At 46.7% G+C, this 14,099-nt stretch overlaps 1 protein-coding gene and 1 long non-coding RNA gene across 2 annotated transcripts; one reads left to right on the plus strand and one right to left on the minus strand.

Moving 5' to 3' along the window:
- Nucleotides 1-768: 768 nt before the first annotated feature.
- LOC144583994 (uncharacterized) lies at nt 769-2,098 on the minus strand. Its single transcript, XR_013537972.1, has 2 exons — nt 1,930-2,098; nt 769-978 (listed from the first exon to the last, which is right to left on the minus strand). It is a non-coding gene; the product is annotated as an uncharacterized LOC144583994 (long non-coding RNA).
- Nucleotides 2,099-4,728: 2,630 nt separating this feature from the next.
- Nucleotides 4,729-13,412, plus strand: RFC2 (replication factor C subunit 2). The gene is made up of 11 exons (XM_020812150.3): nt 4,729-4,885; nt 6,528-6,597; nt 7,643-7,684; nt 7,903-8,009; nt 8,279-8,380; nt 8,962-9,062; nt 10,137-10,294; nt 10,914-10,979; nt 11,601-11,681; nt 12,282-12,395; nt 13,131-13,412. Exons 1-11 carry the CDS (start codon nt 4,773-4,775, stop codon nt 13,239-13,241), a joined length of 1,065 nt encoding a protein of 354 aa, XP_020667809.3. The 5' UTR covers nt 4,729-4,772; the 3' UTR covers nt 13,242-13,412.
- Nucleotides 13,413-14,099: the final 687 nt, after the last annotated feature.

Raw genomic sequence — 14,099 nt, forward strand, 5'->3', positions numbered from 1 at the left:
CAATTGGTAAGGGTACTCAGCACTGGTTAGGCTTCGAGAACTGTGTGTCCGGTTCTGGACACCACACTTTAAGAAGGATGCTATCAAACTGGAGCAAGTTCAGAGGAGGGCAACCAGGAGGATCTGGGGACGGGAACCCAAGCTCTAGGAAAGAACTGGGTGTGTTAAGCCTTGAGAAAAGAAGGCTGAGGGGAGACATGATTGCATTCTTCAAATACTTGAAACATAGTCCAATAAAGGAGAGGCAGGATCTGTTCTCTGTCATCCCAGAGTGCAGGACATGTAATAATGGGCTCAGGAAGCCAACTTTAGGCTGAATATCGGAGAAAACTTCTCAACTGTTAGAGCAGTATGACGATGGAATCAATGACCTCAGTAGGCGGTGAGCGCTCCAACGCTGGAGGCATTCCGGAGAAAATGGGACAACTCTCTGTCAGATCTGCTTTGCTTTGGATTCCTGCCTTGAGCACAGGGTTAAACTCACTGGCTGTAGAGGCACCTTCCAATTCAATTAACCTATGATTCCATGACTCAAAAAAAGAGAGATACATTTTCCCAACAGGAAGATGGCTTTTCTCTGTCCAGTATATTTATCTATGGACATCTCCAAGAAACCTGACATTTTCCAACTGAAAGGAAGGCCAATGTTGAAACATAAATACTGGCGCAAACTATTCTGATTTTGATCCACAGCATACCCTATGATGGCAGACCCCCCCGTCTTTATCCATCATTTCCAGACAAGGTCACTACAAAGAGGCAAGCCAGCTCTCTTACCTCATGATTATCTTTCATTTGTCTTTCCTCCTCCTCGCCTTCTGTTGAGCCCCAAAGTCTGTGATTATTAATGGCGTGTGTGGTCTTCATCCTGCCAGGTGGCAGGCCGGGTCGCGCTCTGTGTGGGGCTCGTCATGATGACAGCGGAGCAATTTGGTATAAATGTTCCACTCGTCCAAGCCGGTGCTTCGTTTCCAAATTCTACAGAGAGGGAAGAAGAATCCTGATTACGGGGAGGGATGCGTTCCTGTTGCAGAAGGAACGCTCGTCTTCATCAGCAAATAAAAGAACAGGGTTGGACTGGAAATGTCAGATCTTGACTTTGGTTCGTCCTTGGCTGGGAAATGAGGAAACACACAGACACATCTTGCTTCATTGATTTATTAGGTGGGTGCTTGGCAGAGAGGCCTTGATACAAATGAGAACATGGCCCTCTGTCATCTTTGTACTGTGTGCGATTTTATTGATGATGATAATGATCATCCTGTTACAGAGATGCAGATTTCCAGATAGAAGCTCCCTTTTGTTGCATAGTAGAAGTACGATGGTTTTTCCCAGCAGCGATGTTTGGAAGCGAGAGTTGGACCATGGATGCTGAAGAATGGATGCTTTTGAACTGTGGTGCTGGAGGAGACTCTTGAGAGTCCCCTGGACTGCAAGGAGAACAAACCTATCCATTCTGAAGGAAATCAACCCTGAGGGCTCACTGGAAGGACAGATCCTGAAGCTGAGGCTCCAATCCTTTGGTCATCTCATGAGAAGAGAAGACTCCCTGGAAAAGACCCTGATGTTGGGAAAATGTGAAGGCAAGAGGAAAAGGGGACGACAGAAGATGAGATGGCTGGACAGTGTCATCGAAGCGACCAACATGGATTTGACCCAACTCTGGGAGGCAGTGGAAGACAGGGGGGCCTGGCGTGCTCAGGTCCATGGGGTCACAAAGAGTCGGATACAACTTAACGACTAAACAACAACTACTACTACATAGATCTAAAGAGGGAGAATAGCTACAAGTTCCCCAGAGACCACCCCTTCCCCATTCACTGGTATTTACGGTGTCACAGTCCAAGATATCCAAGGCAGCCCCCCTCTGGGGGCAAGGGCACCAGGACCAAGTCCACCACACAGGATATCAAGGCCAAAGGCACTCACTGTGTTGTTGGTTGTGACCAAGTGGAGGCAGGAACACAGGACTGGGAGCACGGAACCAGAACAAGACACCAAGATGTAGGAGGCCAGCAGAGACAAGAAGAGGGGCAATGCAGGAATACTGGAACACAGGGACTCTGAAGCTCATGAGCCACAACACGGCCAAAGACCTTTGTTGCTGAAGCCAGTTCTGGGAGGGAGAACCACTCTTTAAATAGGTCTTCCCTCCAGCTTCCCAGGTGAGCCTCATGAGTGGCCCAGCAGCTGCTGCGCAGGCCAGGGCCCAAGCCTGCAAACACCAGCCCTTCCTGGGTCAGGCTGGCCCTGATCCTGCAGCTGCAAGGGCCCGATCTTGACATACGGGCTCAATAATTCACTCTGAAACACGGGTGGAAGAAAGAATGAAACAAAATTATCTACCTAAGGTTGCTTGGAATGTCAAACCGCTTTCTTTACTGCACACATACCAGCAACAAACTGAACAGATCAACAGCAAACAAACCGTTGCCACCAACCCAGGAAGGAGAAGGAAAGAACACTCAGAAAAGAGGCGGGGCTCTCTTTGAATTTTAAAGTTTCAAGCATAGTCAACCACCTTCCTCCCAGTCACATAAAACTACAGACAGCATGCGAGATTTATTTATTTATTTATTTATTTATTTATTTATTTATTTATTTATTTATTTATTTATTTATTTAACTTATATGCCGCCCACACTACCTGAAGGTCTCTGGGTGGCTTACAGCATTTAAAATACAATAAAAAGGCAAAATAAAAGGGCAAAATAATTGAAATGCAATTAAAATATATATTCTAAAAATTGCCATCAGACCTACAGGTGATATTATTTCAGTTAAAAGCCATTTGGAACAGGAAGGTTTTGACCTGGCACCGAAATGAGGTTGCAAGTGAACACATAACGAAGGGATTTTGTGCACATTTTTAGAGAATGCACAATATGGGAAATAGGCTAACAGTGGCCGTGCTGTATGGACTTGTAAAAACAATAGCACTGGATGGCTAGTTTGTGTCTTTTTAATCAATCTGCTGGCTGTTTCCTGTTTTCTGTGCCTGTGTGGGTTTAGTAACTCAATGGGAGGAAAATGTTTAGGCCTGTACAGAGGTGTTTTGTTCAAGGGGAAAAAAAGCACAAGGCAAAAAGACTGCTTTGTGTTTCGATCTCCCACCCGTTGAATTTGAAAAACCCCAACGCATGATTTTGGAAGGAAGGATTCTGGAAGGAAGCCTTGTTGGCTTTCCTACAAACCGATGTGCTTTACCTGTGATCCCATTATTAAATGTCATTAAATGTCCATCTTTTGCATGCCCCCCTCAATTGGAAAAACCCTGGACTACCTGGCTGAAGGCTTAATTCGTGACTTAATTAAGAAACCTGGTTGAAAAAGGCCACTATGGGAATTCCGGCTACAGGGAGATCAAGCGGAACGCAAGACTCAAATAGAAGCGAGGGGAAGGGAATCAGGGGCTGGCATCTCCACCGGACAAGACCTTCCACTACACCATTTTGTTGCAGTTCCCAACGGTCTCGTCTACCTCCGTTCACGGGATTTTAGATTTTTATTGAGCCGTTTTATCGTCCCCTGGTTTCTCGTTGCGGCTTTCTTAACGCAGCCCAGATGGACAGAACGGGATTAGCAAACTGTGTAAGAAAGCCGGAATTGTTTCTCAGGATCTGCTGCGTTGCATTAATAGTCTAAAGAAAAAAAATCACAGTGGATTAACAGGAGATTGGGAGTCATTTCCTGTAATATGAAGGGTATAAAAGAGAACCAGGTCATCTGAGATCTTGTAGATAGAAATAGGAGCAATCTTGTTAAATCTTGTCCTGACTGTCATGCCTTTAGCCAATAACCAAGCTTCCACTGTTCTGTATTGCCGAATGTTTTATTCTGGGCTCTATTTTCATCACAGCCTGCTTGCGGTCCCACGGTCAGTCTCCTCCTCTCAATTAATTTTTTTCTTTTTTGGGGGTGCATCAAAAATGGGATCTGCCACTCAAAGAAGCCTTGGTTTCTCCTTGGGAGCAACGAGCACAGCCACTTCTCTCTGCCGTGTCAACAAGATCAGTTTTTAAACAGTATGCATGTCATCTGGTTCCTTTCTTTCATCGCCACCGTTCTCCCCATCGGGTGTTGCAGAGCTTTGAATATTTGGTTAAATTCCTCTAATGGCGCAGTAGGAGTGCAGGGTTTCACGGACCAGAATAGCCCCCAGAGGAGTCCACACATTTTTTTCCCTCATTAACTGGCACTTGCAGGCTCAATAAACCACCCAGAGATAATAGTTGTAGAAACAATAGCAATGTGTGATTTACTTACAGCGAACAGAACATACAGCAAACAAGAAAACATGACTGCTTTCAGTAACAAACCACAACAAACACTAGAAAAGCTCTCTGCAGAGAGGCAGGAATCACTGAATTCAGAGCCAAGGAAGATATGATTGGTTAATGCTGGGTAAATTGGCAGGTTGGGTTTATATATATGACTCCTCATCTCGTGTTAAGCATATTCCCCTATCAGGGGATTCGAACTCCCGACCAAAGACCAAAACAGCTGCCTGCCCCTCTGGCTGGGGAAAGCCACAGAATCTGGCGGGAGGGGGCGGGGCTTCCCTTTTCTAATTTAAATACACAATACAACCCGCTTCTTTTCTGACTCTGCCAAAGGGGAGGTGGCGAAACGCAGGCCCCGCCCACACGAGGGCAGAGGCGCCGCGCCGCGGGGTTTGAAACCCGCCTTGCCCGGAGCTAACATGGCGCCCGCTTTGCCTCCGACGCGACGCAAGAGGCGTGGCTTAGCCGGCCTTTCGGCGGGAAACCGTCATGGCGGCGGTTGCCATGGAAGTGGCCGGGCCTGGCAAGCCGGAGGAGAAGCAAAGCGGGGGTCTCTCGGCAGCCACCTCCGCAGCAGGGAGCGGACATTATGAGTTGCCCTGGTGAGGAAGGGGTTTGCTATATCTGCACCCCCCCCCAAGAGTGGGTGCAAGTGGGGGGCGCGGATAGGGGAGCATGGCCGCCATGGGTTGCGGGGCTGTCAGGTATGAAACAGGGGCTTTTGGGGTGTGTGTGGGGGGGAAGGGCTTTATATGGGGCTGGTTATTTGGGGGGAGGGATATGGGGGAGAGTTGGATCAAGCACTAGGTTCCATGCATAGGTGGCCCCATTCAGCCTTAAAAAAAGGTGATGATTTGCATAACATTGTATTTGTAATTTATCAGCATTTGCATTTTTTTAAATGTGGGGCATGCAGAATTTGCATTTGCAAAATTAGGATTTTGAGAGTCTCGTTGGAAGAGAGAATGGCAAGGCACCCCACGGAAGTGGGGAAGATTTTTTTTTTTTTGCAAGGGAACGAGATCCGCCCCCCCCCTTGCTCCGTGTGGTCTCCCTCCCTCTGGTGGCTTATCCTTAACGTCTTAAATTAGCTTTAAATTAAATTTATGTCCCCTTTCAGTTAGACTTGCCTTGCAAGTTTATGAGTTGGGGGAGGCTGGTTTGCCGGGCCACTTCTTGGGGGCACGATCCACCTTGGAAGGGAGCATCACAAACAGCTATAAAGGTGTGATTTTGCCAGGGCACAGGTGTACGGTGTGTACTTGTCCACCTGTTGCAAACAAGAATAAGGAACGAACTGGAGATTTAATTAGAAGGAGACACAGAGAGAGGACTGATGATTGCAAATAGGTGGGGATCCAAGCAGAACGTGAGATAATTTTTTCTGGGTTACAAATCTTAGAATAACCCAGGAAACAAACTTTATCAAGCCCTAGATTGTCTAGCATCCCTTGAGGAATGAGGTGGGGGAAGGTATTCCTGGAATATTGTGAAAAATAAGCTATTATCGATCATCCCTTTAGGGTGACCGCTGTCCGATGATAACACACATATTTTTGTGTTTGCAATAGCTTGGATTGACTTCTCTGGCTCACTTCACAAAGCCTGCTCAGAAACCATTTCTGAGAAGGGTTAAACTCGTCACTATGCCGTCACTTGTGGAGATGAAAAGAAAAATAATTGCTTTCACAAATTATTGCTCTCTAGTCCAACAAGTAAGGCCCTGTCCTTCATTTATACCAGTGGTTCTTAACTTTTGTTATTCGTATGCTTTTGAACTGCAACTCCCAGAAACCCCAGTCAGGACAGCTGGTGGTGAAGACTTCTGGGAGTTGCAGTCCAAAACTTCTGAGTAACCCAAGGTTAAGAACCAGTGATTTATACCAAGCTTAATCTCTGAACAATGGGCATGTATGTACATTGCACAGTTACAGCAATTTGGTACTGCTGTCAGGATCATGGCTTCATCCTCTGAGATCCTGAGATATGTAGTTGGGTGATTTACTCAAAAGTCTTGGTTGAATAGCTCTCATTCTCTCTTCCAAACCACAGCAGAAGTTTCTAAACTCAACCATTCTACTAATCCTAGTGGTCTGTAAAATGGAGGCACAGTTGTTGAAGAGGTACCAAACCAATGCAACTCTGCAATGTCCACACCGCTCTGAGGTCTTGGGTGTGTTTTCCCCTGCTTTCACTGTGCAAAGGGGACATTTTTATGTGTTTTGTGTACTCTTTTGGATTCAGGGTGGAAAAATACAGGCCTATGAAGCTGTCGGAAATCGTTGGGAACGAAGATACCGTTAGCAGGTTAGAGGTACGGAGATGACTTTCATTCAAGAAAGATGCTGCTTTGTTTCAGTGGCATTTTCTTAAGAGATTGTTTCTGGCATTGGTAGAGAAAGAAAATATTTTGGTGCCCTTCCACCAGCCTCAGTGTATGCTGTTCATTGGTATCTAAGAGCAAGTGCGGATCTTGACAGACTTTAAACATCCCAAAAGAATATCTGCTCTCGTATCAGCCTGGCTAAGGTCATCTGCCTTCTGGCCTTCCCACCACTGAGAGAGATTGTAAATGGAAGGAAGTTGTTTTTACCTCTGGTGCTCCTCTTATGCAAAACTGCCACCTGACTGCCCTAAATACAGTATACCTAGCCTCAAATAATTGGAGATAAGTAGGGTCAGGCCTGGATAACGGTGGGAGAGCACCAGAAAATAACAAGGGATCTCCAGGTAGGGCTAGGAAAGAATCCGACCTGAAACGTCAGCCTCCTCCCAGATCTGTTCCAGGGCGCCCTATAAGTGTCCAGAACAGATCTGTATTATCATGTCTGGGCAAGTGAATAAATGTCATTTTGTGACCCTCTTTTATGCCAGGTATTGGAAAGTGGGTGAGACACCTCTATAGTGCCTGCTACAGATCCCAGCATGCAGCTGAAGGAGTTCCTGTTGGCTCCCATGCCAGTCTCCAACAAACTAGTTTAAAAAAGTTTGCAGCTTAGTAACTTCCGTTGGTTTTTCACCCAAATGAAAACAGTATGCAAAAACAAAATTAGGAAGAACATTGCCATTTGGGGGCATCAAGCGAGCCTCAGGACACAAGCTAGGTTTCGTAACTGTTAGAGTAATACGACAACGGAACCAGTTCTCTTAAGACGTGACGAGCGCTCCAACACTGGAGGCATTCATGAGAAGATGGGACGGCCATCAGGCTGATCTTCTTTGATTCCTGTATTGAGCAGGAAGTTGGACCCAAGGGCTTTATAGGTTCCTTTCAACTCTATGATTCTGTGATAAACCATTCAAAAGGTTCTCCCTTCCCTATTTCTGATGGACTTAAACCTTGATGTTTCTTTTCCTAGGTCTTTGCAAGAGAAGGAAATGTCCCAAACATCATTATTGCGGTGAGTATTGTTAAGATCAATATAGTACCTTCTTGTAGATCTTGATGTAAGGTGAACACTTAATTCAGATTGGAACAAGAGCTGAAACTGCATCGTGGACAGATAGTTTTGAAAGCACACCGAGGACGGTTTTAGTTTTAGAGATGTTTGAACCTAAAGGAACGTGTGTCACAGTTTGTTGAATAGGCTGGGCTAAAATGAAGTTTTTGCCTTCGAAGGGTCCCCCAGGAACGGGTAAAACCACCAGCATCCTTTGTTTGGCGCGCGCCCTTCTGGGCCCTGCGTTGAAGGATGCCGTTCTGGAGCTAAACGCATCCAACGACAGGTGAGTGGAAGGAACTGAAGTCGAAATGGGGTTAAGTTTTGGCCATTCAACAGTTCCAAAGGGTGATTTGATTTCAGGGGAACTGCTGTTGTGATGTCCTCAATATCCCATCATCTGTCTGTGCCTTGCCGGGGGGGGGGGGGAGAGTGTTGGCATCCGTGGGGAGAGTCTGGAAGTGATGACCACCCCCCCTCAGATACTACAATCCTGCTTAGTGAGGTACTGTAGATAGATCATGGGTCTAACTCTGAATTCTTGTGTTTTCACAGGGGCATCGACGTGGTGAGGAACAAAATCAAGATGTTTGCTCAGCAGAAGGTCACGCTCCCAAAAGGCCGGCATAAAATCATCATCTTGGATGAAGCTGACAGGTGAGCGGATCTGTCTTCCGGCTTCTCTGTCCTACAGTAGGCAGAGTTTGCTTAGCCCGATATGATTAACATAATTATTGTTCTTGTTATTATTTTGGCTGGCCTTATACTGTAAAATGGTGTTTCGTACGGAGATGATGAAGGCAGCTGATGGAGCATAACGGGTGTAGTGTTGGACCAGGACTGCGAAGATCTGGGTTCAAATCCCAGCTCGGCCATGGCCTTTGAACTGCGGGATAGCTCAGTGGTTGGGAGTTCGATTCCCTGCTGTGCCTCCTCAGCAGGGGCTGGAATCCATGATTCCCTAGGATTCCTCTACAGTTCTAAGAGGATGATGATTAAAATCACTGGGTGTGACACTGATAACATAGCGGCAATAGCACCACACCTTAAAAGATCTCATATACTTTAGAAATTCTAATGGGGTCACCATCAGTCAGAATCAAAGTGATAGCATGTAACAACACCAGGAAAGGCAATACAAGAAGACTCGTTCCAGATGTAGCAGCTGCAGACTGTAGATATTTTAGAAGTCTTTGGCGGTTAAAACTATCTTGCGCTTCCCCATATCTTTGAACTAGCATGACCGACGGAGCCCAGCAGGCCCTCAGACGGACGATGGAAATCTATTCCAAAACAACCCGCTTTGCACTGGCTTGCAACGCTTCTGATAAAATCATAGGTAGGAGCTCTTAGTGGGTGCTGGGCTGAAGGGGGTGGGCATCCCTGGGTCATTTCAAATGACCTGTTCGATCATCAGCGTTTCCACTCTCATCCGTCGGAGTTTGAAAGAGAAAGAGGCAAGCCACCCTGATGAATGGGAAGTCTGAAAGGGAGAGCTTGCCCGCTTAGCAGTAGTCTCTCCCTGCTAGGAAGAATCTGGATTTTCCAGGGTTGCTCCTTCCATGTGGAGCCTACTCTTGAGTAGCACCCATCTTTTCAGACATGTTTTCCTCCACGTGAAAAGCAATGAAAGAGGCGATGGTGATGGTAGGCAGCGTCTGCCTAGATCCATTTCTAACCGGTTGCTGAAATCTATGGGGTAGTTTGGGTTTTTTGTAGGACTTTTCCGGTCCGTTACGTAATCATCATGCTAGTCCATCCCCATCAGATAATGTTGGGGTTTCCATTTTTTGCCTGGTAGAAAGAGCAACTGAAATAGTTTTACATCGATGTTGACATAAGTGATATAATAAATGAATAGTCAATGAAATGTGAATAAGTTAATGATTAGTTCTAGATCCTCTCATAGAACCATGGAGTTGGAACTGGCCTATAAGGCCATGGAGTCCAACCTGCTGCTCTGCTCGATGCAGGGATCCAAGTCCAAGCAGATCCAGATAGAGGGTTGTCCAATCTTCTCCTGAACGTCTCCAGCCTTGGAGCGCTCATCTCCTCCTGAGGTCATGGGTTCCATTGTCGTACTCCTCTAACAGTAAAGAAGTTTTTCCTGATAGTCAGCCGAAATCTGGCTCCCTGTAGCTTGAGCCCATTATTACGTGTCCTGCACTCGGATGAAGTGAGGCTCTTTGTAAATTATATCCAGTGGCTTTCTCTCCCTATACAATACAAGCCTAGCATCTAAAATAGTGTTTCTCTTTGCATAATGCTAAGAGATATGGAAACAGCGTGCAGTAGGTCCTGTGGGGTGAGACAAAATTGCTCCACCCTCATGACCGAGCTGGTTGGCCTTGTCACCCGTCTTGGTGAAAGACGGCTTCCCAAAACAGACGGGGTCTCGACTCCCTCTCCCCAGAACCCATCCAATCTCGCTGTGCCGTCCTCCGCTACACCAAGCTGACCGATGCTCAGGTCCTGGCGAGGCTGATGAGGATTGTCGAGAAGGAGAACGTGCAGTATACAGACGATGGGTTGGAAGCCATCATCTTCACTGCCCAGGGGGACATGAGGCAGGTGAGCAGAGAAGCAAAAAACCCTTGTCACTTTTCCTCCCAGCTTTGTTTTTTGTTTGTTTGTTTGTTTGGCCCCCATGACGGATGGAAATTCCACCTAGGCTCCGTTATGCACTCTTATCAAATGTAGCCTTTTGTGAGCCTTTCCGCTGGGTAACCTCAAACCTTGAGGGATGAAGCACAAGCAAAGCAGTGAAATCAGATCAAAGCAGATCTGACAGAGGGTTGTTCAGTTTTCTCTTGAATGCCTCCAGCACGGGAGTGCTCACCCCCTCCCGAGATTATTGGTTCCATCGTTGTACTGCTCTAACACTATAAGAATTTTCCCCCCTAATATTCAGCCAAAATCTGGCTTCCTGCAACTTGAGCCCACCATGACATGCCCTGCCTTACGGGATGATGGAGAACAGATCCTAGTCCTCCTCTGTAGGTTAACCTTTCAATGATTTTGAAATGCTCTCCTATCTCCCCTCAAGTCTTCTTTTCTCAAAGCTAAACATTCTTGTGCTTACTGCTCCTTGGACTGTTTTGGGGGTGGTGTTCTGAAAAGTTTGTAAACCATGATTTGAAAATACTGTCGATCTGTTTTCAGTTGTCCTCTTTCTCTCTCCCCTCATCAGGCACTGAATAACTTACAGTCAACCCACTCTGGATTTGGATTTGTCAACAGCGAGAACGTGTTCAAGGTCAGTAAAAAAAAAAAGCCCATCTACTTTCCTTCTTCGCATTGACCCGTTTCAAAGAAAATTCTTCAAGGCCTCTTGGTTTCTTCGAGTTGTGTGGAAGTAGAGGTTTTGTCCAGCCCCACTGCTTATGCAGGGTGGAAAAGCCAGGGCTACCGAAATAGGTGTTTCGCCTGCCGGGTATTGCTTTTTGCTCTTCCTGAAACAGATGTAATGAATTTAAGCTAAGAAATGAAACAGGGACCTGGTGCCTAGTGGGTCGAAGCTTGGCTACAGATCCGTAACCGTTTCATATGATTTTCATTGTTGCGGCTTTTGGCTTCCTTTCTCCCAATAATCCTTCCACGGTTATTATTTCGACAGGCTGAGTTGTTTCATTTAAAACATCCTAGATGCCCCCCCTTCCCCTACTCCAGATGCTCAGGAGAGTTTTAGTTGGTGGAGAAGGGTGACCTTGAATATATTGTCCATGATGTAAATAGTGGTGGGGCCTTTCTGGATTCCAAGTGGCCCCTGCCGTTCCAAAACGAGTCCGTGGCTACAACGAAAACCATCTCTTCCCTGGTTCTTGGTCTCGAGATGCTGGAGAGGATTAGCGAAACGAGCTTCTTCCTTTTCCCGCAGGTGTGCGATGAGCCCCATCCTTTGCTGGTGAAGGAAATGATCGGCCACTGCGTCAGCGCAAACATCGATGAAGCTTATCGGGTGGGTGTGAGGACAGTGGTCATTCTCTGACCCTCTTCTTTGTTTTCTGTCTGGTTCTAGCAAATGGGTTGTTTTGCGTGCAGGCCTTGCAGAGGCGCAGATTGAAAAGGACAGTTGCGGTCAGGGTTGAGACCCCATTTCTGTCACACAAGATGTATCTGTTCGATATCGCTTTAGCCCTACAGCTTCTTCCTAAGGGATCCTGGAGTTGTCGTTCGCTGAGATGCTTAGAACTCTTTGCTGTAGGAGTCGTACGTTTTGGACTTCCACTCCCGGAATCCCTTCTCATGGACCATGCCGGCTGAGGCTTCTGGGAATTGCAGTGCAAAATCTCAGGGCGGGGGAGATGAATCGTGCAATCATAGACTAATGGAAGGGACCTGTAAGACCATTGAATCCCGTCCCCTGCTCAAGGCAGGAATCCAGATCAAAGCAGATTTGATGGACAGTGGTCCAGTTTTCCAATACGTATTTCTGGGTCGTCCCCCTCCTTTTACCATGCTATATATAGCATTTGCTATTATCCATGACTTTCAGCGTCTGCAGGGGGCTTGGAACCAATTACTTTTATTTTAAATCAGTGGTGTCTTCTTTGTCTAGATCCTTGCCCACTTGTGGAAGCTTGGCTACTCCCCCGAAGACATCATTGGCAACATTTTCAGAGTGTGCAAAACCTACCAAATGGCCGAGTATCTGAAGCTGGAGTTTATTAAGGTTGGTGGTTGCCATAATCACTGCGATCAGCCGAACCACTGGATTGTGCCATAGGAGATGGTTGAGAAGGGAATTTGCTGGCTTCAGAGATGCTGATTGCTCAGTTAGTCTACACTTATTTTATTTAAGAGGTGCCCAGGTCGTTTTCTCCGAGTAGTGAAGAAAACTGAAAAACACTAGGTGACCAGTAACTGCACTATTCTTATCAAAAACATAGTATTAGAGGCAATACAAAAAGTTCTCTTTTTGATTCATCGTGGATCATTGTCCATTCACACATGCAGATCATCTTGGCCTGTGTGTGTGTGTGTGAACTTGCCTAGAACCACTTTGTAATTGGCTGTGCACTTAACTGGAGCAGAGGCGTGTCTGAAAGGCTTATGCGCAGCACGAACATACTCTGCATTGAAGGAAAACCGCCGTCATGACCAAGGCAGGGGACAACTTGATGTACAGGGATCGCCTTTCATAATCGAGGGGTAAGGCATAAAAAGTTCTACAGGACGCTGGGCGGTTTCTGGAAATTCTGCTACCTCCCCTCTGGCTTCCACATCCGCGATTCACACGTTGTAAAGAGATCTCTCGCACAAGAGGTAGAAGCTTAAAAAAAAAAAACACCCAACACTGGGATCATGACTCAAGAAAATGAATTGGGTCACATGTCTTCTTAGGCTGTGCTGGGAGTTTGTCATCCGTAAAACATAGATCTGCTTCCTTTGCTCTTTCTCTGGCCAGGAAATCGGCTATACCCACATGAAGGTGGCAGAAGGGGTGAGCTCCCTCTTGCAGCTGGCGGGACTGCTAGCCCGGCTGTGTCAGAAGTCCGAGGCTCCCACGGCGACCTGACCAGAGGGACGTGGACCTGATGAGAAGGGAAGGCTAGAGGGGGACTTCCGCTGCCACATGGGCTTCCATTCGCCCTCATGGATCTAGCTGCAAAATGTTTTATTTTCTCATGCAACTTAATAACGTTCACACACACACTATTTGGACCAAATAAAGTTTGATACAAAACAACAGATACCAGCGGAGTCCTTTTTGTCACTATTAATAAAGATAGCCCATGGATGTGTGCTTTTTAAAATTGAAATTGAATGCAGTCATGGTAACTAACCAGACATAAGCCTCCTCTTACAAGCATTGCTTCCTTTCTTTCTTAACTGTGTTTGTGAGTAAACCCCCCCCATCCTCAGGCAGAGGACTCTCCCAACCTTCTTGTGTGTAGTGAATCCTCAGTAGGGATTTGCTCCGGTCCCGGGAATTAAATGCAGCCACCCCAGGTCCTGCTTCCTTCCAGCTCAGGGGGTGAATTCAGCATTTATCACTCAGCAGAGCAGTGAGGGACCCTATGCAGCCAGGACAGGCTGGCCTCAACTCCATGGCTTCCTCACATTACTTCTAATATTTCTATCCCATCTTTACTCCCAAGGAATTCAGAGTGCCTGGCATCCGCTCTGCTTTACCCACCCTGCAAGGTGGGTCCACTCATTTAGGAATGTTCATCATTCCTCAATAAATAACCACCACGTACTGTCAAGTCACGTCTGACTTATGGTGACCCTTTCTAGGGGGTTTTCAAGGTAAACAGTCCTCGGAAATGACTGGCCATGGCTTTTTTTTCTGGGGGCGCCCCTGGAACGGTGCAGCTGGCCCGAGGCCACCCCTCCTCGCAGGAGGCACAGTGGGAAACTGAACCCACCTCTG

This window comes from Pogona vitticeps, chromosome 7, assembly GCF_051106095.1.
Source record: "Pogona vitticeps strain Pit_001003342236 chromosome 7, PviZW2.1, whole genome shotgun sequence".
In the NCBI taxonomy this organism is placed as follows: Eukaryota; Metazoa; Chordata; class Lepidosauria; order Squamata; family Agamidae; genus Pogona; species Pogona vitticeps.